Source organism: Panulirus ornatus, chromosome 20 (assembly GCF_036320965.1).
Source record: "Panulirus ornatus isolate Po-2019 chromosome 20, ASM3632096v1, whole genome shotgun sequence".
Taxonomy (NCBI): domain Eukaryota; kingdom Metazoa; phylum Arthropoda; class Malacostraca; order Decapoda; family Palinuridae; genus Panulirus; species Panulirus ornatus.
The window spans coordinates 48,168,876-48,192,422 of NC_092243.1; the positions used below are offsets into that span (position 1 = coordinate 48,168,876).

The window sequence follows — 23,547 nt, forward strand, 5'->3', positions numbered from 1 at the left end:
CCTTTCATTTCTTACTCACTCAAACTACCTTACACCACATATTGTCCTCAAACATCTCATTTCCAGCACATCCACCCTCCTCCGCACAACTCTATCTATAGCCCACGCCTTGCAACCATATAACATTGTTGGAGCCACTATTCCTTTAAACATACCCACTTTTGCTTTCCAAGATAATGTTCTCACCTTCCACACATTCTTCCACGCTCCCAGAACTTTCACCCCCTCCCCCACCCTATGACTTACTTCAGCTTCTATGGTTCCATCCGTTGCCAAATCCACTCTCAGATATCTAAAACACTTCACTTCCGCCAGTTTTTCTCCATTCAAACTTACCTGCCAATTGACTTGTCCCTCAACCCTACTGTACCTAATAACCTTGCTCTTATTCACATTTACTCTCAGCTTTCTTCTTTCACACACCTTACCAAACTCAGTCAACAGCTTCTGCAGTTTCTCACACAAATCGTCCACCAGCGCTGTATCATCAGCGAACAATAATTGACTCGCTTCCCAAGCTCTCTCATCCACAACAAACTGCATACTTGCCCCTCTCTCCAAAACTCTTACATTCACCTCCCTAACAACCCCATCCATAAACAAATTAAACAACCATGGAGACATCACGCACCCCTGCTGCAAACTGACATTAAAGAGAACCAATCACTCCTCTCTTCCTACTCATACACAAGCCTTACATCCTCAATAAAAACTTTTCACTGCTTCTAACAACTTGCCTCTCACACCATATATTCTTAATACCTTCCACAGAGCATCTCTATGAACTCTCTCATATGCCTTCTCCAGATCCACAAATGCTACATACAAATCCATTTGCATTTCTAAGTATTTCTCACATACATTCTTCAGAGGAAACACCTGATCCACACATTCTCTACCAATTCTGAAGCCACACTGCTCTTTCCCAATCTGATGCTCTGTACATGCCTTCACCCTCTCAATTCATACCCTCCCATATAAATTCCCATGAATACTCAACAAACTTATACCTCTGTAATTTGAGCGCTTACGTTTATCCCCTTTGCCTTTGTACAATGGAACTATGCAAGCATTCCGCCAGTCCTCAGGCACCTCACTATCAGTCATACATACATTAAATAACCTTATCAACCAGTCAACAACTCATTCACCCCCTTTTTTAATAATTTGCACTGAAATAGCATCCAAACCCGCTGCCTTGCCGGCTTTCATCTTCCGCAAAGCTTTTACTACCTCTTCTCTGTTTACCAAATCATTCTCCCTAACCCTCTCACTTTGCACACCTCCTCGACCAAAACACCCTATATCTGCCACTCTATCATCAAACACATTCAACAAACCTTCAAAATACTCACTCCATCTCCTTCTCACATCACCACTACTTGTTATTATCACCTGATCTTCCCATTTGTTCCCTTGTCTTATGCCTTTTATTTACCTCACTGCTTCCATAAATATATCCCATTCCTCCCCCACTCCCCTTACGTCCTTTGTTCTCACCTTTTTACATTTTGTACTCAGTCTCTCCTGGTACTTCCTCACACAAGTCTCCTTCCCAAGCTCACTTACTCTCACCCCAACATTCTCTCTTCTTTTCTGAAAACCTTTACAAATCTTCACATTCACCTCCACAAGATAATGATCAGACATCTTTCCATTTGCACCTATAAGCACATTAACATCCAAAACTCTCTCTTTCGCGTGCCTATCAATTAACACGTAATGCAGTAACGCTCTCTGACCATCTCTTCTACTTACATGCGTATACTTATGTGTATCTCTCTTTTTAATCCAGGTATTCCCAGTCACCAGTCTTTTCAGTGCACAAATCTACAAGCTCTTCACTGTCTTTTTATTCAAACATCTTTTTCTTCTCCCTAGAATTTAATTATACTCTCTCACCCCAACTCTCATTTGCCCTCTTTTTCACCTCTTGCTCCTTTCTCTTGACCTCCTGCCTTTTTCTTTTAAACTTGTCCCAGTCATTTGCACTGTTTCCCTGCAAAAATCGTCCAAATACCTCTCTCTTGTCTTTCACTAATAATCTTACCTCTTCATCCCACCACTCACTACCCTTTCTAATCAACCCACCTCCCATGCTTCTCATGCCACAAGCATCTTTTGCACAAGCCATCACTGCTTCCCTAAATGCATCCCATTCCTCCCCCACTCCCCTTACGTCCTTTGCTCTCACCTTTTTCTATTCTGCACTCAGTCTCTCCTGGTACTTCCTCACAAAAGTCTCCTTCCCAAGTTCACTTACTCTCTCCACTTTCTTCACCCCAACACTCTCTTCTTTTGTGAAAACCTCTACAAAGCTTCACTTTTGCCTTCACAAGAGAATGATCAGACATCCCTCCAGTTGCACCTCTCAGCACACTAACATCCAAAAGTCTCTCTTTCACGCTCCTAACGACACATAATCCAGTAACGCTCTCTGACCATCTCTCGTATTTACATACGTATACTTGTGTATATCTCTCTTTTTAAACCAGGTATTCCCAATCACCAGTCCTTTTTCAGCTCTTCACCATTTCCATTTACAACACTAAACACTCCATGCACACCCATTATTCCCTCAACTGCCACATTACTCACCTTTGCATTCAAATCATCCATCACTATAACCTGGTCTTGTGCATCAAAGCTACTGACACACTCACTCAGCTTCTCCCAAAACACTTGCCTTTCATTATCTTTCTTCTCATGCCCAGGTGCACAGGCACCAATAATCACCCATCTCTTTCCATGCCCTTTCAGTTTTACCCATATCAATCTAGAGTTTACTTTCTTACACTCTATCACATACTTCCACCACTCCTTTTTCAGTATTGCTACTCCTTCCCTTGCTCTTGTCCTCTCACCAACCCCTGACTTTACTCCCAAGACATTCCCAAACCACTCTTTCCCTTTACCCTTGAGCTTCGTTTCACTCAAAGCCAAAACATCCAGGTTCCTTTCCTCAAACATACTACCTATCTGTCCTTTTTTCTCATCTTGGTTACATCCACACACATTTAGACACCCCAATCTGAGCCTTCGAGGAGGATGAGCACTCCCCGTGCAACTCTTTCTTCTGTTTTCCCTTTCAGAAAGTTAAAATACAAGGAGGGGAGGGTTTTTAGTTCCCCCGACACCTGTCCCCTTTAGTTGCCTTCTACAACATGTGAGGAATGCTTGGGAAGTATTCTTTCTCCCCTTTCCCCATGGATAGGGGATGTATATACATATACATATTTTTTTTTTTTTTTTTTTTTTGCTTTGTCGCTGTCCCCCACGTTTGCGAGCTAGCGCAAGGAAACAGACGAAAGAAATGGCCCAACCCACCCCCATACACATGTATATACATACGTCCACACACGCAAATATACATACCTACACAGCTTTCCATGGTTTACCCCAGACGCTTCACATGCCTTGATTCAATCCACTGACAGCACGTCAACCCCAGTATACCACATCGCTCCAATTCACTCTATTCCTTGCCCTCCTTTCACCCTCCTGCATGTTCAGGCCCCGATCACACAAAATCTTTTTCACTCCATCTTTCCACCTCCAATTTGGTCTCCCTCTTCTCCTCGTTCCCTCCACCTCCGACACATATATCCTATTGGTCAATCTTTCCTCACTCATTCTCTCCATGTGCCCAAACCATTTCAAAACACCCTCTTCTGCTCTCTCAACCATGCTCTTTTTATTTCCACACATCTCTCTTACCCTTACGTTACTTACTCGATCAAACCACCTCACACCACACATTGTCCTCAAACATCTCATTTCCAGCACATCCATCCTCCTGCGCACAACTCTATCCATAGCCCACGCCTCGCAACCATACAACATTGTTGGAACCACTATTCCTTCAAACATACCCATTTTTGCTTTCCGAGATAATGTTCTCGACTTCCACACATTCTTCAAGGCTCCCAGAATTTTCGCCCCCTCCCCCACCCTATGATCCACTTCCCCTTCCATGGTTCCATCCGCTGCCAGATCCACTCCCAGATATCTAAAACACTTCACTTCCTCCAGTTTTTCTCCATTCAAACTCACCTCCCAATTGACTTGACCCTCAACCCTACTGTACCTAATAACCTTGCTCTTATTCACATTTACTCTTAACTTTCTTCTTTCACACACTTTACCAAACTCAGTCACCAGCTTCTGCAGTTTCTCACATGAATCAGCCACCAGCGCTGTATCATCAGCAAACAGCAACTGACTCACTTCCCAAGCTCTCTCATCCCCAACAGACTTCATACTTGCCCCTCTTTCCAAAACTCTTGCATTCACCTCCCTAACAACCCCATCCATAAACAAATTAAACAACCATGGAGACATATATTTATATTTATTATTTTGTTTTTTTGTTGTCTCCCGCGTTAGCGAGGTAGCGCAAGGAAACAGACGAAAGATTGGCCCAACCCACCCACATACACATGTATATACTTACATGTCCACACACACAAATATACATATCTATACATCTGAACGTATACATATATATTTATACACACACAGACATATACATATATACACATGTACATAGTTCATACTGTCTGCCTTTATTCATTCCCATTGCCACCCCACCACACATGAAATAACAACCCCCTCCCCCCTCATGTGCGCGAGGTAGCGCTAGGAATAGACAACAAAGGCCACATTCGTTCACACTCGGTCTCTAGCTGTCATGTAATAATGCACTGAAACCACAGCTCCCTTTCCACACCCAGGCCCCACCAAACTTAGGCCCCGATCACTCGAAATCTTTTTCACTCCATCTTTCCACCTCCAATTTGATCTCCCACTTCTCCTCATTCCCTCCACCTCTGACACATATCCTCCTGATCAATATTTCCTCACTCATTCTCTCCATGTGACCAAACCATTTCAAAACACCCTCTTCTGCTCTCTCAACCACACTCTTTTTATTACCACAGATCTCTCTTACCCTATTATTACTTACTCGATCAAACCACCTCACACCACACATTGTCCTCAAACATCTCATTTCCAGCACATCCACCTTCCTCCGTACAACCTTATCTATAGCCCACGCCTCACAACCATATAACATACATATACATAGACATATACATATGTACACGTGTACCTATTCACTTGCGTACTTCATCCATTCCCATCGCCACTTTGCTACACATGAAATAGCATCCCCACCACGAGATAGTACTAGGAAAAGACAAAAAGGCCACATTCGTTCACACTCAGTCTCGAGATGTCATATGTAATGCACCGAAACCACAGCTCCCTTTCCACATCCAGACCTCACAAGACGTTTTATGGTTTTCCCCAGACACTTCATATGCATTGGTTCAATCCATTGACAGCACGTCAACCTCAATATACCATATTGTTACAATTCACTCTGTTCATTGCATGCCTTTCACCCTCTTGTATGTTCAGGCCCTGATCACTCAAAATCTTTTTCACTCAATTCTTCCACCTCCAATTTGGTCTCCCGCTTCTCCTCGTTCCCTCTGACACATATATCCTCTTTGTCAGTCTTTCCTCACTCATTCTCTCTATGTCCCCAAACCATTTCAACTCATCTTCTTCTGCTCTCTCAACCACACACTTTTTATTACCACACATCTCTCTTACCCTTTCATTAATTGCTTGATCAAACCACCTCACACCACATATTGTCCTCAAACATTTCATTTCCAACACATCCACCTTCCTCTGCAGAACCCCATCTATAGCCCATGCCTTGCAACCATTTAACATTGTTGGAACCACTACTCCTTCAAACATACCTATTTTTGCTTTCCGGGATAATGTTCTCGCCTTCCACACATTTTTCATCGCTGTCAGAACCTTCACCCTCTCCCCCACCCTGTTACTCGCTTCCGCTTCCATGGCAGAGTGAAATGAAGCTCGAGGGTAAAGGGGAAAAGTGGTTTGGGAAAGTCTTTGGAGTAAAGTCAGGATTTGGTAAAACTGAAAGTGGATGGAGAGAAATAGGTGATTATTGGTGTTTATGCACCTGGTCATGAGAAGAAAGATCATGAGAAGCAAATTTTTGGGAGCAGCTGAGTGAGCGTGTCTGCAGCTTTGATGCACGAGACTGGGTTTTGATGATGGGTGACTTGAATACGAAGGTGAGTCATTACTCACAGTTTAGGGTACAATTTGTGTACATGGGGGTGTTCAGTGAAGTATGTTTCTTGACAAAATATGTAAGCGTTCACTATTTCCTGCATGATGTGCTTTGAAAAGAAGAAACCTTGTTATGCTGTAAGATAAGATGATGACATACATGAAAAAAAATGATGTTGAATAGATGAAGTGAAAGATCTACAGGTGAAATATGAAGAGCATGTAGGTAAGAAAAAACTCTTGTGTTAAGCTTTTATTTGTAAATGAGAATCTTTGTCTTTGGTTTTTGTAAGTTGGTGGAGTTGCTAGCTCTTAAGTAACAGTCTTGGAGGAACCAGTAATGGCTTAAATGCAGCAAACATCCTTGAAAAATAGGTGGAATGTATTTAACATCTGGTTCCTGCCTTTGATCAAGGTGCCATATAAGTAGTGAAAATTTATATCTTAGATAAGTAACTGTGCCCAAAAATAAAAGAATAACCTTGGAGTTTTGATGTTGCAAGGTCTTTGGTGAATATGACAATGTAAGTTTCTTCCTCCTGAAGAATGGTAGGATGGATCCTGCAGACTTTCAAGACAAGAGAGGAAAACCATTCATACTCTTCAAGGCAGTGATTCTCTCGCAAATAGGATACTACAGTGTGATAAAATTATTTACAAGGCAGGCAGATTTGCCAAATTAGAAAGTGTTCAGAGATCTTTCATGGCCCATACCGATGTGGTAAAGGAATTGAATTACTAGAAACAAATGAAATCATTGAGGCTGCACTCCCTTGGGAATATCATTATATGCTCTGGAAATTCCTAGAAAGCATGGTCCCCAACCTACTTTCAGAATAATTCCCTTCTGGCACACCAGGCATGGAAGACAGTAAAATACTACCTCAAAAATCAAGAGGCAAAATATGAACAAAAAGAGAGAACACCTCAAACATCTGGGGCTCAAGATTCCATTGCATTACTTGTAACCATAATAAATACATGGGATGCACAGCAGAGAAATTTAGGAAGGCCAAGGACAAGTACAATATTTACAAAGTATTTGAGACCAGCGAGGCTTTTGTGGCTTTGCGGGCCTGGGGGCCATGGCTTCCAATGGCTTGGTTTAACACTGACTCAACCCAACAGCTAGGGCCCAGCCTGGGCTCAAACTTGGACCCTTGAAGGCTGCTCCAAGGTAACTGTCCAAGATGGTCACTCTTGCCAAAAACATTCATTTCTATCTGTTAACTTTTACATTGCAGTCTTCTCTGAAAAACTTTCAGTTTGAACAAAACTTGGAAGGAATTGCCCAAAGGTGGTACATTTTCAGAATTGTGTCCATTGATCCGGACAAGATGGCCACTCTTAGTAACAATAGTCCTCATATGTTCTTAAGATTTTTCACATTTCAAACCAGTCCTCTGAAACTACTGGGGCCAGTTTGAACCATACATGGTAATGATGGTTTTTGGATGGTCCCATTTCAAAATTATGTTTGTAGACTCTGTGTACCATCTGAGATGGCCGCCATTACTAAAAGTATCATTGTCCATCTGTTACATTTTCATTTTTCAGTTTTCTTTGGAACTACTTTGCCAATTTGAACCAATATTAATGTTGGTGCTTCTAGGGTGGTTTCCTTTTATAAGTGCCACATGACTTAAACCACCCTCCAAGATGGCCAGTGTTATTGAGAAAGTATGTTGTCTCTCCTTTACCTTTTCTTATTACAATTTCCATTTGTTAACATTTTTCATCATATCTTTTCCTTTGAAACTCGTGGTCCAGTTTGATCCAGTCTTGACAGGGATGATCCTTGGGTGATCATGTTTCAGATTTGTGTCAAGTGACCCGATCCACCATCTAAGATATCTAACTTTACTAAGAATAGAAATTTTTCACATAAGTATCACTTCTTTTTTTGGGAAGAATTCCTTAAATTTGGAGTATCTCCAAACAATAATGAGTTGTTTAACCTTTTTTTATTTGTGGTTTTCATCTTTATTCAGATTAGACCTGTTTTGGCAAAAATTCAGTTGCAAATCTTTTTTGAAACCACAGAGTTATCAGGGATGGTTCTTGGCCTTTTTCAAAATTGTGGTCAGTGATCTCTACTGTTACCATGATGAAAGCTGTTTCCATGAATAAGAACTTTATTTTCTTCAAGATAGCTTGAACCTTTGAGTTTCAGAGCAGAATTAGCTCAGATTTCAACTGTAGCTAAAGAATAGTAAGTTATGCACTGTGCATGTCTTTGTGTGAGACTTACAGTTTTGGCAGTGTTGAAAATGGGGCCTTTTTTGTAATAATTTCACTGAAAAATCTTTTCATCTGAAGCCATAGTGCCTATTTTAGATGAACTTGGCAGGGATATTTCTTGTGTGGTCCATATTTTAAAGTCTGGCAACTCTTATCATCCAATTTGGTTACTCTTGCGAGAAATTGACTTTTTTGCAATACTCAGGATTTATTTGTGATAGGAAAAGTTACCTCAAATTTGAACTGTAGCTACATGATTATGAGTTGTTTTTTAGTATAATTTTTTTGTGAATACATGATTTTTATTGGTTTTCTTGATACTGAAAATTGGTCATAGTATAACACAAGTTTGAAAACTGATACAGGCTCATTTGAACCTGTTGTTATGATGTCTGCACCTTATCATATTAATTACTTGGTTTCTGTCCTTCTGCCTTTCATCCACCCCATCAAGATTTTCATGCGGGCTGTCTTGGAAACTTGGTTTTGCTTTCACTCTTCAGCTTTTAAACATTCCACCTCGCAACTTTCTGTATCTCGTCTCCTCAACCTCAGCCAATTTAAGTTAAGTGCTATTCTACCTTTTAAAACATTTGTATGATCTGATAACCTTTGATACGATCCCCTCATAGACCTATAGTTTGCTCTCTTTTCATTTTATTCTTTCTTCATAAAAGGTTATTAGTCTTGCTCCTCTCTGCTTTAACATTCTTAGTAGTTAAACCACATGTATCTGTCTATATCCATTTGCTTAAAACAGCTTCTAAAAATTTCCTCTTTGGGGTTCAATCCCTCATTTATTCTTTCCAATCCTCTTTTGAAGAAATCTTGAATTTCCTCTGTCATTGCATAGGGCTTAAGCATATGTTACACTGGCACTAAAACTGACTTGAGACTTGTAATTGATAGCTTAGATTCCCTATATTCTTCCAAATCTAAGTACCACTTAACTTACAACATCCTTTACATGACATGGCTATTCTCTTTCTTTCATACTTGATCACCATTTCCCACGTTAACAAGATAGTGCCAGGAACAGATGAAGAAAGGCCACATCCGCTCCTATCTATTCTCTAGTTGTTTTGTGTAATACATCAAAACCACAGCTCCTTATCCACAACCAAGTCCCACAGGCCTTTCCATGGTTTACCCTGGACACTTCACATTTCCTGGTTGAGTCCTCTGACAGCACATTGACCTTTGTATACTACATCATTCCAGTTCACTCTACCCTGTGCACACCTTTCACCCTCCTGCATGTTCAGGCCCTGATTGCTCAAAATCTTTTTCATTCCATCTTTCCATTTCCAATTTGGTGTCACCATTCTCCTTGTTCCCTCCACTTCTGATGCATGCATCTTCTTTGCAACCTTTTCTCACTCATTTTATATGTCCAAACCAATGCAGTACACCCTCCTCAGCTTTCTCAACCAAACTCTTTTCATTCACCTCTATTTTACCCTTTCATTGCTCACTTGACCATTCCACCTCACATAACGTATTGTTTACAAACATTTTATGTTCAATACACCCACCCTCCTCTGCACAGTCTTGTCTATAACCCATACCTTATATCTATAGGTACACCACCGATTTTCTGGCACTCTTGGTTCCAAAGTCTTGCCGGATTAACCATTTTGTTGGACCAACCATGGTCACATAATGATAATTCATCAACACACCTCTAGCCCACTAATTTCCCATGTGTCCAAAGTATACCATGGACTGCTAGAAATTTAAATTTTACAAATATCAGATGTAGATTAAATAATGAACTACAGGTATTTGTACTCCATCACTCCGACGCTGTCGAAACCATTCCATCATCACTCAGTCGTGCTCAGTACTCTTACCATCTTTCATAGTTTTTCTAATCGTCATTTGCTTCTTGGAATTGCTGTCTGCATAGAATTGACACCATGTCTGACACTCTCATATGTCTTAGAAGCCATAGCTAGGGTTAAATTTAAGCAAAATAAACTAAGAATCTCACAGAATTGCGGTATCATCACAAACAAGTGCAGTGTAAATAATGTAAATGAGCGTGCCCTACACACAACGCCATCTGTGACCACCCAGTAAACTAGTCTGGTGGCTGCAATAATTTCAGTTTCCCTCACATAATTTTGTCCAGACTAAAGGCGGTGCCGAACCATCAGTTGCCAGAAATTCGATGGTGTACCTGTATATGATAACTTGTATATGATAATATTGTGACTATTGTACCTTCAAATATACCCATTTTTGCCCTCCCAGATAACAATCTCTCTTTCCTTTAATTTATGTGTTCCCTCTTCACCCACCATATGACTCAATTCCACTTCCATGGTTCCATTCACTGCCATGTCCACTCTCTGGTATCTAAGACACTTCACTTCCTCCATTTTCTCTCCATTAAAACTCACACCCCAGCTAAGTTGTCCCTTAACTCTGCTAAACCTGATAACCTTGCTTTCATTCACATGTACTCTCAGTTTCCTCCTTTCACACACCCTTCTAATCTCAGTCACCAACTTCTGCAGTTTCACACTTGAATCTACCACAAGTGCTCTGTCCTCACCAAACACCATCTGACTGACTTCTCCAGCCTTTTCATCCCTCATGGACAATATACTTGCCTTCTATCCAAGACCTCCCTTACCACCCCATCCAGAAACAAATGTGACATCACAAATCCCTGCCACAGACTAATCTTCACTTAGAAGCATTCACTCTCCTCTTTTCATACTCATACACATGCCTTACACCCTTGATAAATATTTCTCACAGCTTCTAGCAGCTTTCCTCTCATGACGTATGTTCTTAAGACCCTCCACAAGGCTTAAATGCTACAAACAAATCCACCTGTTTCTCTACGTGTTTCTTACACACATTCTTCAATGTGGACACCTTATCCATACATCCTGTACCACTTCTTAAACTGTACTGTTCTTCCCCGAGCTGATGCTTTGTACATGCCCTCACTCTCTCAATTACTGCCATCCCATACAACTTACCAGGTATGCTCAGCAAGCTTACACTTCTGTCGTTTTCATGCTTACCTTTATCCCCCCCTTCCCATCTTGTATGCAGTGGCACTATACGTTGATTCCATCAATCCTTAGGCACCTCACCATACATACACTGAAAATCCAGTCTATTCATACACCAACAGAGTCACTTCATTTCATATAAAATTCAAAAACAGTACCATCTACTCCAGGTGCCTTATCATATTTCTTCTGTTGTAAGGCTTTCACCACCTCTTCTTTCTTCAGTAAACCACTCACCATGACTCTCTCACTTTGTGTACCAAGCTGACTCAGACAACCTTTATCTGCCTCCCTATCATCAGACACATTTGACATTCCTTCAAAATACTCATCTCCTCACTTCATCACTACCTTTACCACTTCCTCATGAATAAACAACATAGGAGACCAGAAGAAAATGAGATAGAAGGCAAGAATGGGGATTTGTGTGCAGAACAAAATATGTCAGGCTAAGTAGCATTGCCCTCATTTAGTTCCATTTATTTTCTTGGAAGCATCTCTTCCCCCATGTACCCTAGATTAGGGCAGCATGCAGTATTTCCCAGATATATAAATGCTAATATAGCTAAAGACTTTTTGGAGAGAAAATACATGATTATTATTGTCTGAGATTATTATTTGTAAATCTAATGTTAGGAGAAGTATCTTTGGTAAAAACTAGGTGTAAGATGCAAAAGAAGCATTTTGAAATCATATGATTACTATGTTTATCAAAAAACTAAGGAAAGTTTCATTTTAGGTTACAGTTGATGAATCTCTAGTCAAAGAGGAAGTTATAGACGACCTAAGAGACGGTCACAATGACTCATCGGAACCTGGCCACAACTATGATGGCATGACAGGAGACTCATCTGGTGGGGGTCAAGACTCAATTGGTCTTGTGGCACCAAAGTATGATCACTTGCCTCCCGACCCAGAGATGCTTGTACCACCAGGACATGGTCAACCGCCTCCCCTCCATGAGGCTGTCATTGAAGCCTTAGCAGGACCTTCAGGAATGCAGGCAGTGAGTTACACTATTGTTGTTTTATTGCAGTATAGTAGGTACATGTATATAAAAATTTAATTCCCTTCCGTTTTTTATTGTAACATAATCATCATTTGTATTCCTGGACTCTACACCATTAACAAGAAGTCACCTTTGTTGAGCCTTTTCATTGTCAGTGGACAGAAAGGATTACAGTCTTGCTGATGATATCCTTGCATTAAATGAGTACTATACCCTTACTCCTTTGAGAAGTGCAGCCTTCAAACTACAGGAGCCTGTTAACAGTGGTTTTTGGGCTATAATAGTAGTAAATAAGCTAGTTCCTCAGTTTATATCAGAAGCTCATAACTTTTTCCAAGTGTTTTAGAAAGAAAGGAGTCATAGCAAAATGGACAGGGAGAAAGAATTCTACTCTGTATTGCCCATGTGTCATAAAAAAGTGACTAGAGGGGGCAGCAAGGGATTGCTGCACACCCTTTCCTTGTATTTCAATTACTTAAAGAGGAAACAGAAAAAAGAGTCAGGCAGAGAGTGCTCATCCTTCTTGAAAATTCACACTAGGGTGTCTGAATATGTGTGGATGTAACCAAGATGAGGAGAGGAGAGATAGTTAGTATGTTTAAGGAAAGAAACCTGGATGTTCTGGCTCTGAGTGAAACTAAGCTCAAGGATAGATGGAAGAATGGTTTCGGAATATCTTGGGAGTAAAATCAGGGGTTGGTGAGAGGACAGGAGCTAAGGAAGGAATAGCACTGCTCCTGAAGCAGGAGTTGTGGGAGTTTGTGATAGAGTGTAAGAAAGTAAATTCTAGATTAATGTGGGTAAAACTGAAAGTGGATGGAGAGAGATGGGTGATTATTGGTGCCTATGCACCTGGTCATGAGAAGAAAGATCATGAGAGGCAAGTGTTTTGGGAGCAGCTGAGTGAGTGTGTCAGCAGCTTTGATGCATGGGACCAGGTTTTAGTGATGGGTGATTTAAATGTGAAGGTGAATAATGTGGCAGTTGAGGGTATAATTGGTGTACATGTGATGTTCAGTGCTGTAAATGGAAATGGTGAAGAGCTTGAGGATTTTTTTTTTTTTTTTTTTCCAAAAAGAAGAAACAGAGAAGGGGGCCAGGTGAGGATATTCCCTCAAAGGCCCGGTCCTCATCCTCTGTTCTTAACGCTACCTCGCTAATGCGGGAAATGGCGATTAGTATAAAAAAAAAAACAAAAAAACATAAGTGTATGTATGTGAGTAGGAGACATGGTCAAAAGGCATTATTGGATTATGTGTTAATTGATAGGCATGAAAAAGAGAGACTTATATTAATGTGCTGAGAGGGGCAGCTGAAGGGATGTCTGATCACTATCTTGTGGAGGTGAAAGTGAAGATTTGTGAAGGTTTTCAAAAAAGAAGAGAAAATGGTTGGGAGAAGAGAGTGGTGAGAGTAAGTGAGCTTGGAAAAGAAACTTGTGTGAGGAAATACCAGGAGAGATTGAGTGTAGAATGGCAAAAGGTGAGAGTAAATGATGTGAGGGGAGTTGGTGAGGAATGGGATGTATTTAGGGAAGCATTGATGGCTTGTGCAAAAGATGCATGTGGCATGAGAAAGGTGGGAGGTGGGCAGATTAGAAAGAATAGTGGGTGGTGGGATGAAGAAGTAAAGTTGTTAGTGAAAGAGAGAGAGGCATTTGGATGATACTTGCATGGAAAGAGTGAAAATGACTGGGAGATATATAAAACAAAGTGGCAGAAGTTCATGAGAAAGGTGCAGGGGTTGAAAAAGAGGGCAAATGAGAGTTGGGGTGAGAGAATGTCACTAAACTCTAGGGAGAATAAAAGATGTTTAGGGAAGAGATAAATAAAGTGTGTATGACAAGAGAACAAGTGGGAACATCGGTGAAGGGGGCAAGTGGGGAAGTGAAAACAAGTAGAGGTGAAGTGAGAAGGAGATGGGGGTGAGTATTTTGAAGGTTTGTTGAGTGTGTTTGTTGATAGAGAGGCAAGTATAGGATATTTTGGATGGGGTGGTGTGCGAAGTGGGTCAGGGAGAATGGTTTAGTTAGGAGAGAAGAGGCAGTGAAAGCTTTGTGGAAGATGAAATCCAGAAAGGTCACGGGTTTTAATGGTATTGCAGTGGAATTTATAAAAATGGGGGTGACTGTGTCGTTGATTGGTTGGTAAGGATATACTCAGTGTATGTATGGACCATAGTGAAGTGCCTGAGGATTGGTGAATGCATTCATAGTGCCATTGTACAGAGGCACAGGGAATAAAGGTGACTGTTCAGACTACAAAGGCATAAGTTTGTTGAGCATTCCTGAGAAATCATATGGAAGGGTATTGATTCAAAGGGTGAAGGCATGTACAGAGTTTCAGATTGGGGAAGAGTGGTGTGGTTTCAGAAGTGGTAGAGGATGTGTGGATCAGGTGTTTACTTTGTAGAATGTCTGTGAGAAATATTTAGAAAAACAGATGGATTTGTATGTAGCATTTATGGATCTGGTTTATAGAGATGCTTTGTGGAAGGTCTTAAGAGTATATGGTGTGTGAAGTTAGTTGCTGGAAGCAGTGAAAAGTTTTTACCAAGGATGTAAGGCATATGTACGAGTTGGAAGAGAGGAGAGTGATTGGTTCCCAGTGAATGTCGGTTTACGGCAGGGGTGTATGATGTCCATATGGTTGTTTAATTTGTTTATGGGTGGGGTGGTTAGGGAGGTAAATGCAAGAGTTTTGGAGAGGGAGGTAAGTATGCAGTCTATTGGGGATGAGAGGGCTTGAGAAGTAAGTCAGTTGTTGTTTGCCGATGTTACAGCTCAAGTGGCTGATTCGAGTGAGAAACTGCAGAAGTTGATGACTGAGTTTTGGAAAAGCATGTGAAAGGAGAAAGTTGAGAGTAAATGTGAATTAGAGCAAGGTTATTAGGTTCATTAAGGTTGAGGAACAAGTTGATTGGTATGTAAGATTAAATGGAGAAAAATTGGAGGAATTGAAGTGTTTTAGTTATCTGGGAGTGGACTTAGGAGCAGATGGAACCATGGGAGCAGAAGTGAGTCACAGGGTGGGGAGGGAGTGAAGTTTCTTGGGGGCAATGAAGAATGTGTGAAAGGAGAGAACCTTATCTTGGAGAGGAAAAATGGGTATGTTTGAAGGAATAGTAGTTTCAACAATTTTTTGTTGGTTACAAGGCATGGGCTGCAGATTGGGTTGTATAGAGGAGGGTGGATTTGTTGGAAGTGGAATGTTTGAGGACAATATGTGGCGTGAGGAGGTTTGATAGAGTAAGTAATGAAAGGGTAAGAGAGATGTTTGGAAATAAAAAGAATGTGTTTTAGAGAGTAGAAGAGGGTGTGTTGAAATGGTTTGGACATATGGAGAAAATGAGTGAGGAAAAATTGACAAAGAGGTGGAGGGAACAAGGAGAAGTGGGAGACCAAATTGGAGGTGGAGTGAAATACGGACCTGAACATACATGAGGGTGGGAGGTGTGCAAGGAAAAGGGTGAATTGGAATGATGCGGTATACCAGGGTCGACGTGCTGTCAGTGGAATGAAACGGCATGTGAAGCATCTGGGGTAAACCATGGAAAGGTCTGTGGGGCCTGGATGTGGACAACAAGCTGTGGTTTCAGTGCATTACATGTGACAGCTAGAGACTGGGTGTGAATGAATGTCACCTTTTTTGTATGTTTTCCTGGCACCACCTCGCTAAATTCAGGGGGTACCAATGCTGCTTTCTTGGGGTGGAGTAGTGACATGAATGGATCAGTTCAAGCAAGTATGAATATGTACTTGTGTATGTATGTATATGTCTTTGTGTATATATATATATATATATATATATATATATATATATATATATATATGTTTTTATGTTTTTATCGAGGATATAAGGCATGTGTACGTGTAGGAAGAGAGGAAAGTGATTGGTTTCTCAGTGAATGTAGGTTTGTGGCAGGGGTGTGTGATGTCTCCATGGTTGTTTAATTTGTTTATAGATGGGGTTGTTAGGGAGGTGAATGCAAGAGTTTGGGAAAGAGGGGCAAGTATGAAGTCTGTTGTGGATGAGAGAGCTTGGGAAGTGAATCAGTTGTTGTTCGCTGATGATACAGCGCTGGTGTCTGATTCATGTGAGAAACTGCAGAAGCTGGTGACTGAGTTTGCTAAAGTGTGTGAAAGAAGAAAGTTAAGAGTAATTGTGAATAAGAGCAAGGTTATTAGGTACAGTAGGGTTGAGGGTCAAGTCAATTGGGAGGTAAGTTTGAATGGAGAAAAACTGGAGGAAGTAAAGTGTTTTAGAGATCTGGGAGTGGATCTGGCAGCGGATGGAACCATGGAAGCGGAAGTGGATCATAGGGTGGGGGAGGGGGCGGAAATCCTGGGAGCCTTGAAGAATGTGTGGAAGTCGAGAACATTATCTCGGAAAGCAAAAATGGGTATGTTTGAAGGAATAGTGGTTCCAACAATATTGTATGGTTGTGAGGCGTGGGCTATGGATAGAGTTGTGCGCAGGAGGATGGATGTGCTGGAAATGAGATGTTTGAGGACAATTTGTGGTGTGAGGTGGTTTGATCGAGTAAGTAACGTAAGGGTAAGAGAGATGTGTGGAAATAAAAAGAGCGTGGTTGAGAGAGCAGCTTTCCATGGTTTACCCCAGACGCTTCACATGCCCTGATCCAATCCACTGACAACACGTCAACCCCGGTATACCACATCGATCCAATTCACTCTATTCCTTGCCCTCCTTTCACCCTCCTGCATGTTCAGGCCCCGATCACACAAAATCTTTTTCACTCCATCTTTCCACCTCCAATTTGGTCTCCCACTTCTCCTTGTTCCCTCCACCTCCGACACATATATCCTCTTGGTCAATCTTTCCTCACTCATTCTCTCCATGTGCCCAAACCATTTCAAAACACCCTCTAATGCTCTCTCAACCACGCTCTTTTTATTACCCTTACATTACTTACTCGATCAAACCACCTCACACCACATATTGTCCTCAAACATCACATTTCCAGCACATCCACCCTCCTGCGCACAACTCTATCCATAGCCCATGCCTTGCAACCATACAACATTATTGGAACCACTATTCCTTCAAACATACCCATTTTTGCTTTCCGAGGTAATGTTTTCGACTTCCACACATTCTTCAAGGCTCCCACAATTTTCGCCCCCTCCCCCACTCTATGATTCACTTCCGCTTCCATTGTTCCATCCACTGCCAAATCCATTCCCAGATATCTAAAACACTTTACTTCCTCCAGTTTTTCTCCATTCAAACTTACCTCCCAATTTACTTGACCCTCAACCCTACCGTACGTAATAACCTTACTCTTATTCACATTCACTCTCAACTTTCTTCTTTCTCACACTTTACCAAACTCAGTCACCAGCTTCTGCAGTTTCTCCCATGAATCAGCCACCAGCACTGTATCATCAGCAAATAACGACTGACTCACTTCCCCAGCTCTCTCATCCACAATAGACTGCATACTTGTCCCTCTTTCCAAAACTCTTGCATTCACCTTCCTAACAACCCCATCCATAAACAAATTAAACAACCATGGAGACATCACACACCCCTGCCGCAAACCTACATTCACTGAGAACCAATCACTTTCCTCTCTTCCTACACGTACACATGCCTTACATCCTCGATAAAAACTTTTCACTGCTTCTAACAACTTGCCTCCCACACCATATATCCTTAATACCTTCCCCAGAGCATCTCTATCACCTCTGTCCTATGCCTTCTCCAGATCCATAAATGCTACATACAAATCCATTTGCTTTTCTAAGTATTTCTCACATGCATTCTTCAAAGCAACACCTGATCCACACATCCTCTACCACTTCTGAAACCACACTGCTCTTCCTCAATCTGATGCTCTGTACATGCCTTCACCCTCTCAATCAATACCCTCCCATATAATTTACCAGGAATACTCAACAAACTTGTACCTCTGTAATTTGAGCACTCACTCTTATCCCCTTTGCCTTTGTACAATGGCACTATGCACGCATTCCGCCAATCCTCAGGCACCTCACCATGAATCATACATATATTAAATAACCTTACCAACCAGTCAACAATACAGTCACCCCGTTTTTTAATAAATTCCACTGCAGTACCATGCAAACCCGCTGCCTTGCCGGCTTTCATCTTCCGCAAAGCTTTTACTACCTCTTCTCTGTTTACCAAATCATTTTCCCTAACCCACTCACTTTGCACACCACCTCAACCAAAACACCCTATATCTGCCACTTTATCATCAAATACATTCAACAAACCTTCAAAATACTCACTCCATCTCCTTCTCACATCACCACTACTTGTTATCACCTCCCCATTGGCCCCCTTCACTGAAGTTTCCATTTGCTCCCTTGTCTTATGCACTTTTTTTACCTCCTTCCAAAACATCTTTTTATTCCCCCTAAAATTTAAAGATACTCTCTCACCCTAACTCTCATTTGCCCTCTTTTTCACCTCCTCCACCTTTCTCTTGACCTCCTGCCTCTTTCTTGTATACATCTTCCACTCATTTGCATTATTTCCCTGCAAAAATTGTCCAAATGCCTCTCTCTTCTCTTTCACAAATAATCTTATTTCTTCATCCCACCACTCACTACACTTTCTAATCTGCCCACCTCCCACGCTTCTCATGCCACAAGCATCTTTTCTGCAAGCCATTACTGCTTCCCTAAATACATCCCATTCCTCCCCCACTCCCCTTACGTCCTTTGTTCTCACCTTTTTCCATTCTGTAATCAGTCTCACCTGGTACTTCCTCGCACAAGCCTTTTTCCCAAGCTCACTTACTCTCACCGCTCTCTTCACCCCAACATTCTCTCTTCTTTTCTGAAAACCTCTACAAATCTTCCCCTTCGCCTCCACAAGATAATGATCAGACATCCCTCCAGTTGCACCTTTCAGCACATTAACATCCAAAAGTCTCTCTTTCGCGCGCCTATCAATTAACACATAACCCAATAATGCTATCTGGCCATCTCTCCTACTTACATACATATACTTATGTATATCTCTCTTTTTAAACCAGGTATTCCCAATCACCAGTCCTTTTTTAGCACATAAATCTACAAGCCTGGGGTTAGGGGAGAAAGAGTACTTCCCACGCATTCCTCTCGTGTCGTAGAAGGCGACTAAAGGGGATGGGAGCGGGGGGCCAGAAACCCTCCCCTCCTTGTATTTTGACTTTGTAAAAGGGGAAACAGAAGAAGGAGTCACGCGAGGAGTGCTCATCCTCCTCGAAGGCTCAGATTGAGGTGTCTAAATGTGTGTGGATGTAACCAAGATGAGAAAAAAGGAGAGATAGGTAGTATGTTTGAGGAAAGAAACTTGGATGTTTTGGCTCTGAGTGAAACGAAGCTCAAGGGTAAAGGGGAAGAGTGGTTTGCGAATGTCTTGGGAGTAAAGTCAGGGGTTAGTGAGAGGACAAGAGCAAGGGAAGGAGTAGCAGTACTCCTGAATCAGGAGTTGTGGGAGTATGTGATAGAGTGTAAGAAAGTAAACTGTAGATTGATATGGGTAAAACTGAAAGTTGATGGAGAGACATGGGTGATTATTGGTGCATATGCACCTGGGCATGAGAAGAAAGATCATGAGAGGCAAGTGTTGTGGGAGCAGTTGAATGAGTGTGTTAGTGGTTTTGATGCACAAGACCGGGTTATAGTGATGGGTGATTTGAATGCAAAGGTGAATAATGTGGCAGTTGAGGGAATAATTGGTATACATGGAGTGTTCAGTGTTGTAAATAGAAATGGTGAAGAGCTTGTAGATTTATGTGCTGAAAAAGGACTGGTGATTGGGAATAACTGGTTTAAAATGCGAGATATACATAAGTATACGTATGTAAGTAGGAGAGATGGCCAGAGAGCATTATTGGTTTACGTGTTAATTAATAGACGCACGAAAGAGAGACTTTTGGATGTTAATGTGCTGAGAGGTGCAACTGGAGGGATGTCTGATCATTATCTTGTGGAGGCGAAGGTGAAGGTTTGTGGGGGTTTTCAGAAAAGAAGAGAGAATGTTGGGGTGAAGAGAGTGGTGAGAGTAAGTGAGCTTGGGAAGGAGACGTGTGTTAGGAAGTACCAGGAGAGACTGAGTACAGAATGGAAAAAGGTGAGAACAAAGGAGGTAAGGGGAGTGGGGGAGGAATGGGATGTATTTAGGGAAGCAGTGATGGCTTGCGCAAAAGATGCTTGTGGCATGAGAAGCATGGGAGGTAGGTTGATTAGAAAAGGTAGTGAGTGGTGGGATGAAGAAGTAAGATTATTAGTGAAAGAGAAGAGAGAGGCATTTGGACAATTTTTGCAGGGGAAAAATACAAATGAGTGGGAGAGGTATAAAAGAAAGAGGCAGGAGGTCAAGAGAAAGGTGCAAGAGGTGAAAAAGAGGGCAAATGAGAGTTGCGGTGACAGAGTATCATTAAATTTTAGGGAGAATAAAAAGATGTTCTGGAAGGAGGTAAATAAAGTGCATAAGACAAGGGAGCAAATGGGAATTTCAGTGAAGGGCGCAAATGGGGAGGTGATAACAAGTAGTGGTGATGTGAGAAGGAGATGGAGTGAGTATTTTGAAGGTTTGTTGAATGTGTTTGATGATAGAGTGGCAGATATAGGGTGTTTTGGTCGAGGTGGTGTGCAAAGTGAGAGGGTTAGGAAAATGATCTGGTAAATAGAGAAGAGGTAGTAAAAGCTTTACGGAAGATCAAAGCCGGCAAGGCAGCAGGTTTGGATGGTATTGCAGTGGAATTTATTAAAAAAGGGGGTGACTGTATTGTTGACTGGTTGGTAAGTTTATTTAATGTATGTATGATTCATGGTGAGGTGCCTGAGGATTGGTGGAATGCTTGCATAGTGCCATTGTACAAAGGCAAAGGGGATAAGAGTGAGTGATCAAATTACAGAGGTAAAGTTTGTTGAGTATTCCTGGTAAATTATATGGGAGGGTATTGATTGAGAGAGTGAAGGCATGTACAGAGCATCAGATTGGGGAAGAGCGTTGTGGTTTCAGAAGTGGTAGAGGATGTGTGGATCAGGTGTTTGCTTTGAAGAATGTATGTGAGAAATACTTAGAAAAGCAAGTGGATCTGTATGTAGCATTTATGGATCTGGAGAAGGCATATGATAGAGTTGATAGAGATGCTCTGTGGAAGGTATTAAGAATATATGGTGTGGGAGGCAAGTTGTTAGAAGTAGTGAAAAGTTTTTATCGAGGATGTAAGGCATGTGTATGTGTAGGAAGAGAGGAAAGTGATTGGTTCTCAGTGAATGTAGGTTTGCGGCAGGGGTGTGTGATGTCTCCATGGTTGTTTAATTTGTTTATGGATGGGGTTGTTAGGGAGGTGAATGCAAGAGTTTTGGAAAGAGGGGTAAGTATGCAGTCTGTTGTGGATGAGAGAACTTGGGAAGTGAGTCAGTTGTTGTTCGCTGATGATACAGCGCTGGTGGCTGATTCATGTAAGAAACTGCAGAAGCTGGTGACTGAGTTTGGTAAAGTGTGTGAAAGAAGAAAGTTGAGAGTAAATGTGAATAAGAGCAAGGTTATTAGGTACAGTAGGGTTGAGGGTCAAGTCAATTGGGAGGTAAGTTTGAATGGAGAGAAACTGGAGGAAGTAAAGTGTTTTAGATATCTGGGAGTGGATCTGGCAGCGGATGGAACCATGGAAGCGGAAGTGAATTATACGGTGGGGGAGGGAGCGAAAATTCTGGGAGCCTTGAAGAATGTTTGGAAGTCGAGAACATTATCTCGGAAAGCAAAAATGGGTATGTTTGAGGGAATATTGGTTCCAACAATGTTGTATGGTTGTGAGGCGTGGGCTATGGATAGAGTTGTGCGCAGGAGGGTGGATGTGCTGGAAATGAGATGTTTGAGGACAATATGTGGTGTGAGGTGGTTTGATCGAGTCAGTAATATAAGGGTAAGAGAGATGTGTGGAAATAAAAAGAGTGTGGTTGAGAGAGCATTAGAGGGTGTTTTGAAATGGTTTGGTCACATGGATAGAGGGTGTTTTGAAATGGTTTGGTCACATGGAGAGAATGAGTGAGGAAAGATTGACAAAGAGGATATATGTGTCAGTGGTGGAAGGAATGAGAAGTGGGAGCCCAAATTGGAGGTGGAAAGATGGAGTGAAAAAGATTTTGAGTGATCGGGGCCTGAACATGCAGGAGGGTGAAAGGCGTGCGAGAAATAGAGTGAATTGGAACGTAGTGGTATACCAGAGTCGATGTGCTGTCAGTGGATTGAACCAGGGCATGTGAAGCATCTGGGGTAAACCATGTAAAGTTCTGTGGGCCCTGGATGTGGAAAGGGAGCTGTGGTTTCAGTGCATTATTACATGACAGCTAGAGAATGAGTGTAAACGAATGTGGCCTTTGTTGTCTTTTCCTAGCACTACCTCGCACACGAGGGGGGAGGGGTTGTTATTTCATGTGTGGCGAGGTGGCGATGAGAATGAATAAAGGCAGACAGGGTGAATTATATACATGTGTATATATGTATATGTCTGTGTGTGTATATATATGTATATGTTGAGATGTATAGGTATGTATATTTGCGTTTGTGGACGTGTATGTATATACATGTGTATGTGGGTGGGTTGGGCCATTCTTTCGTCTGTTTCCTTACGCTACCTCGCTAACATGGAAGACAGTGACAAAGCAAAATAGATAATAAATAAATATAGGGATAGGGGAGAAAGAATACTTCCCACACATTCCTCATGTGTCGTAGAAGGCGACTAAAGGGGATGGGAGCGGGGGGCTGGAAACCCTCCCCTCCTTGTATTTTAGCTTTCTAAAAGGGGAAACAGAAGGAGTCACGCGGGGAGTGCTCATCCTCCTCGAAGGCTCAGATTGGGGTGTCTAAATGTGTGTGGATGTAACCAAGATGTGAAAAAAGGAGAGATACATGTTTGAGAAAGGAACCTGGATGTTTTGGCTCTGAGTGAAACGATGCTCAAAGGTAAAGGGGAAGAGTGGTTTGGGAATGTCTCGGGAGTAAAGTTAGGGGTTACTGAGAGGACAAGAGCAAGGGAAAGAGTAGCACTACTCATGAAACAGGAGTGGTGGGAGTACGTGATAGAGTGTAAGAAAGTAAACTCTCGATTGATATGGGTAAAACTGAAAGTGGATGGAGATAGATGGGTGATTAT

General features: G+C 41.7%; 1 protein-coding gene across 11 annotated transcripts in view; it reads left to right on the plus strand.

The window, feature by feature from the left end:
- Window positions 1–23,547, plus strand: part of LOC139755988 (uncharacterized) — a 540,334-nt gene that overhangs the window by 38,374 nt on the left and 478,413 nt on the right. For all 11 annotated transcript variants that reach the window (XR_011714233.1, XM_071674896.1, XM_071674892.1 and 8 more), the window contains exon 4: window positions 12,133–12,399. Coding sequence is in view for 10 of the 11 variants with exons in the window: in XM_071674896.1 (XP_071530997.1) it covers window positions 12,133–12,399 (267 nt within the window). In the remaining variant the exon portion in view is untranslated. The remainder of the gene's footprint in view (window positions 1–12,132; window positions 12,400–23,547) is intronic.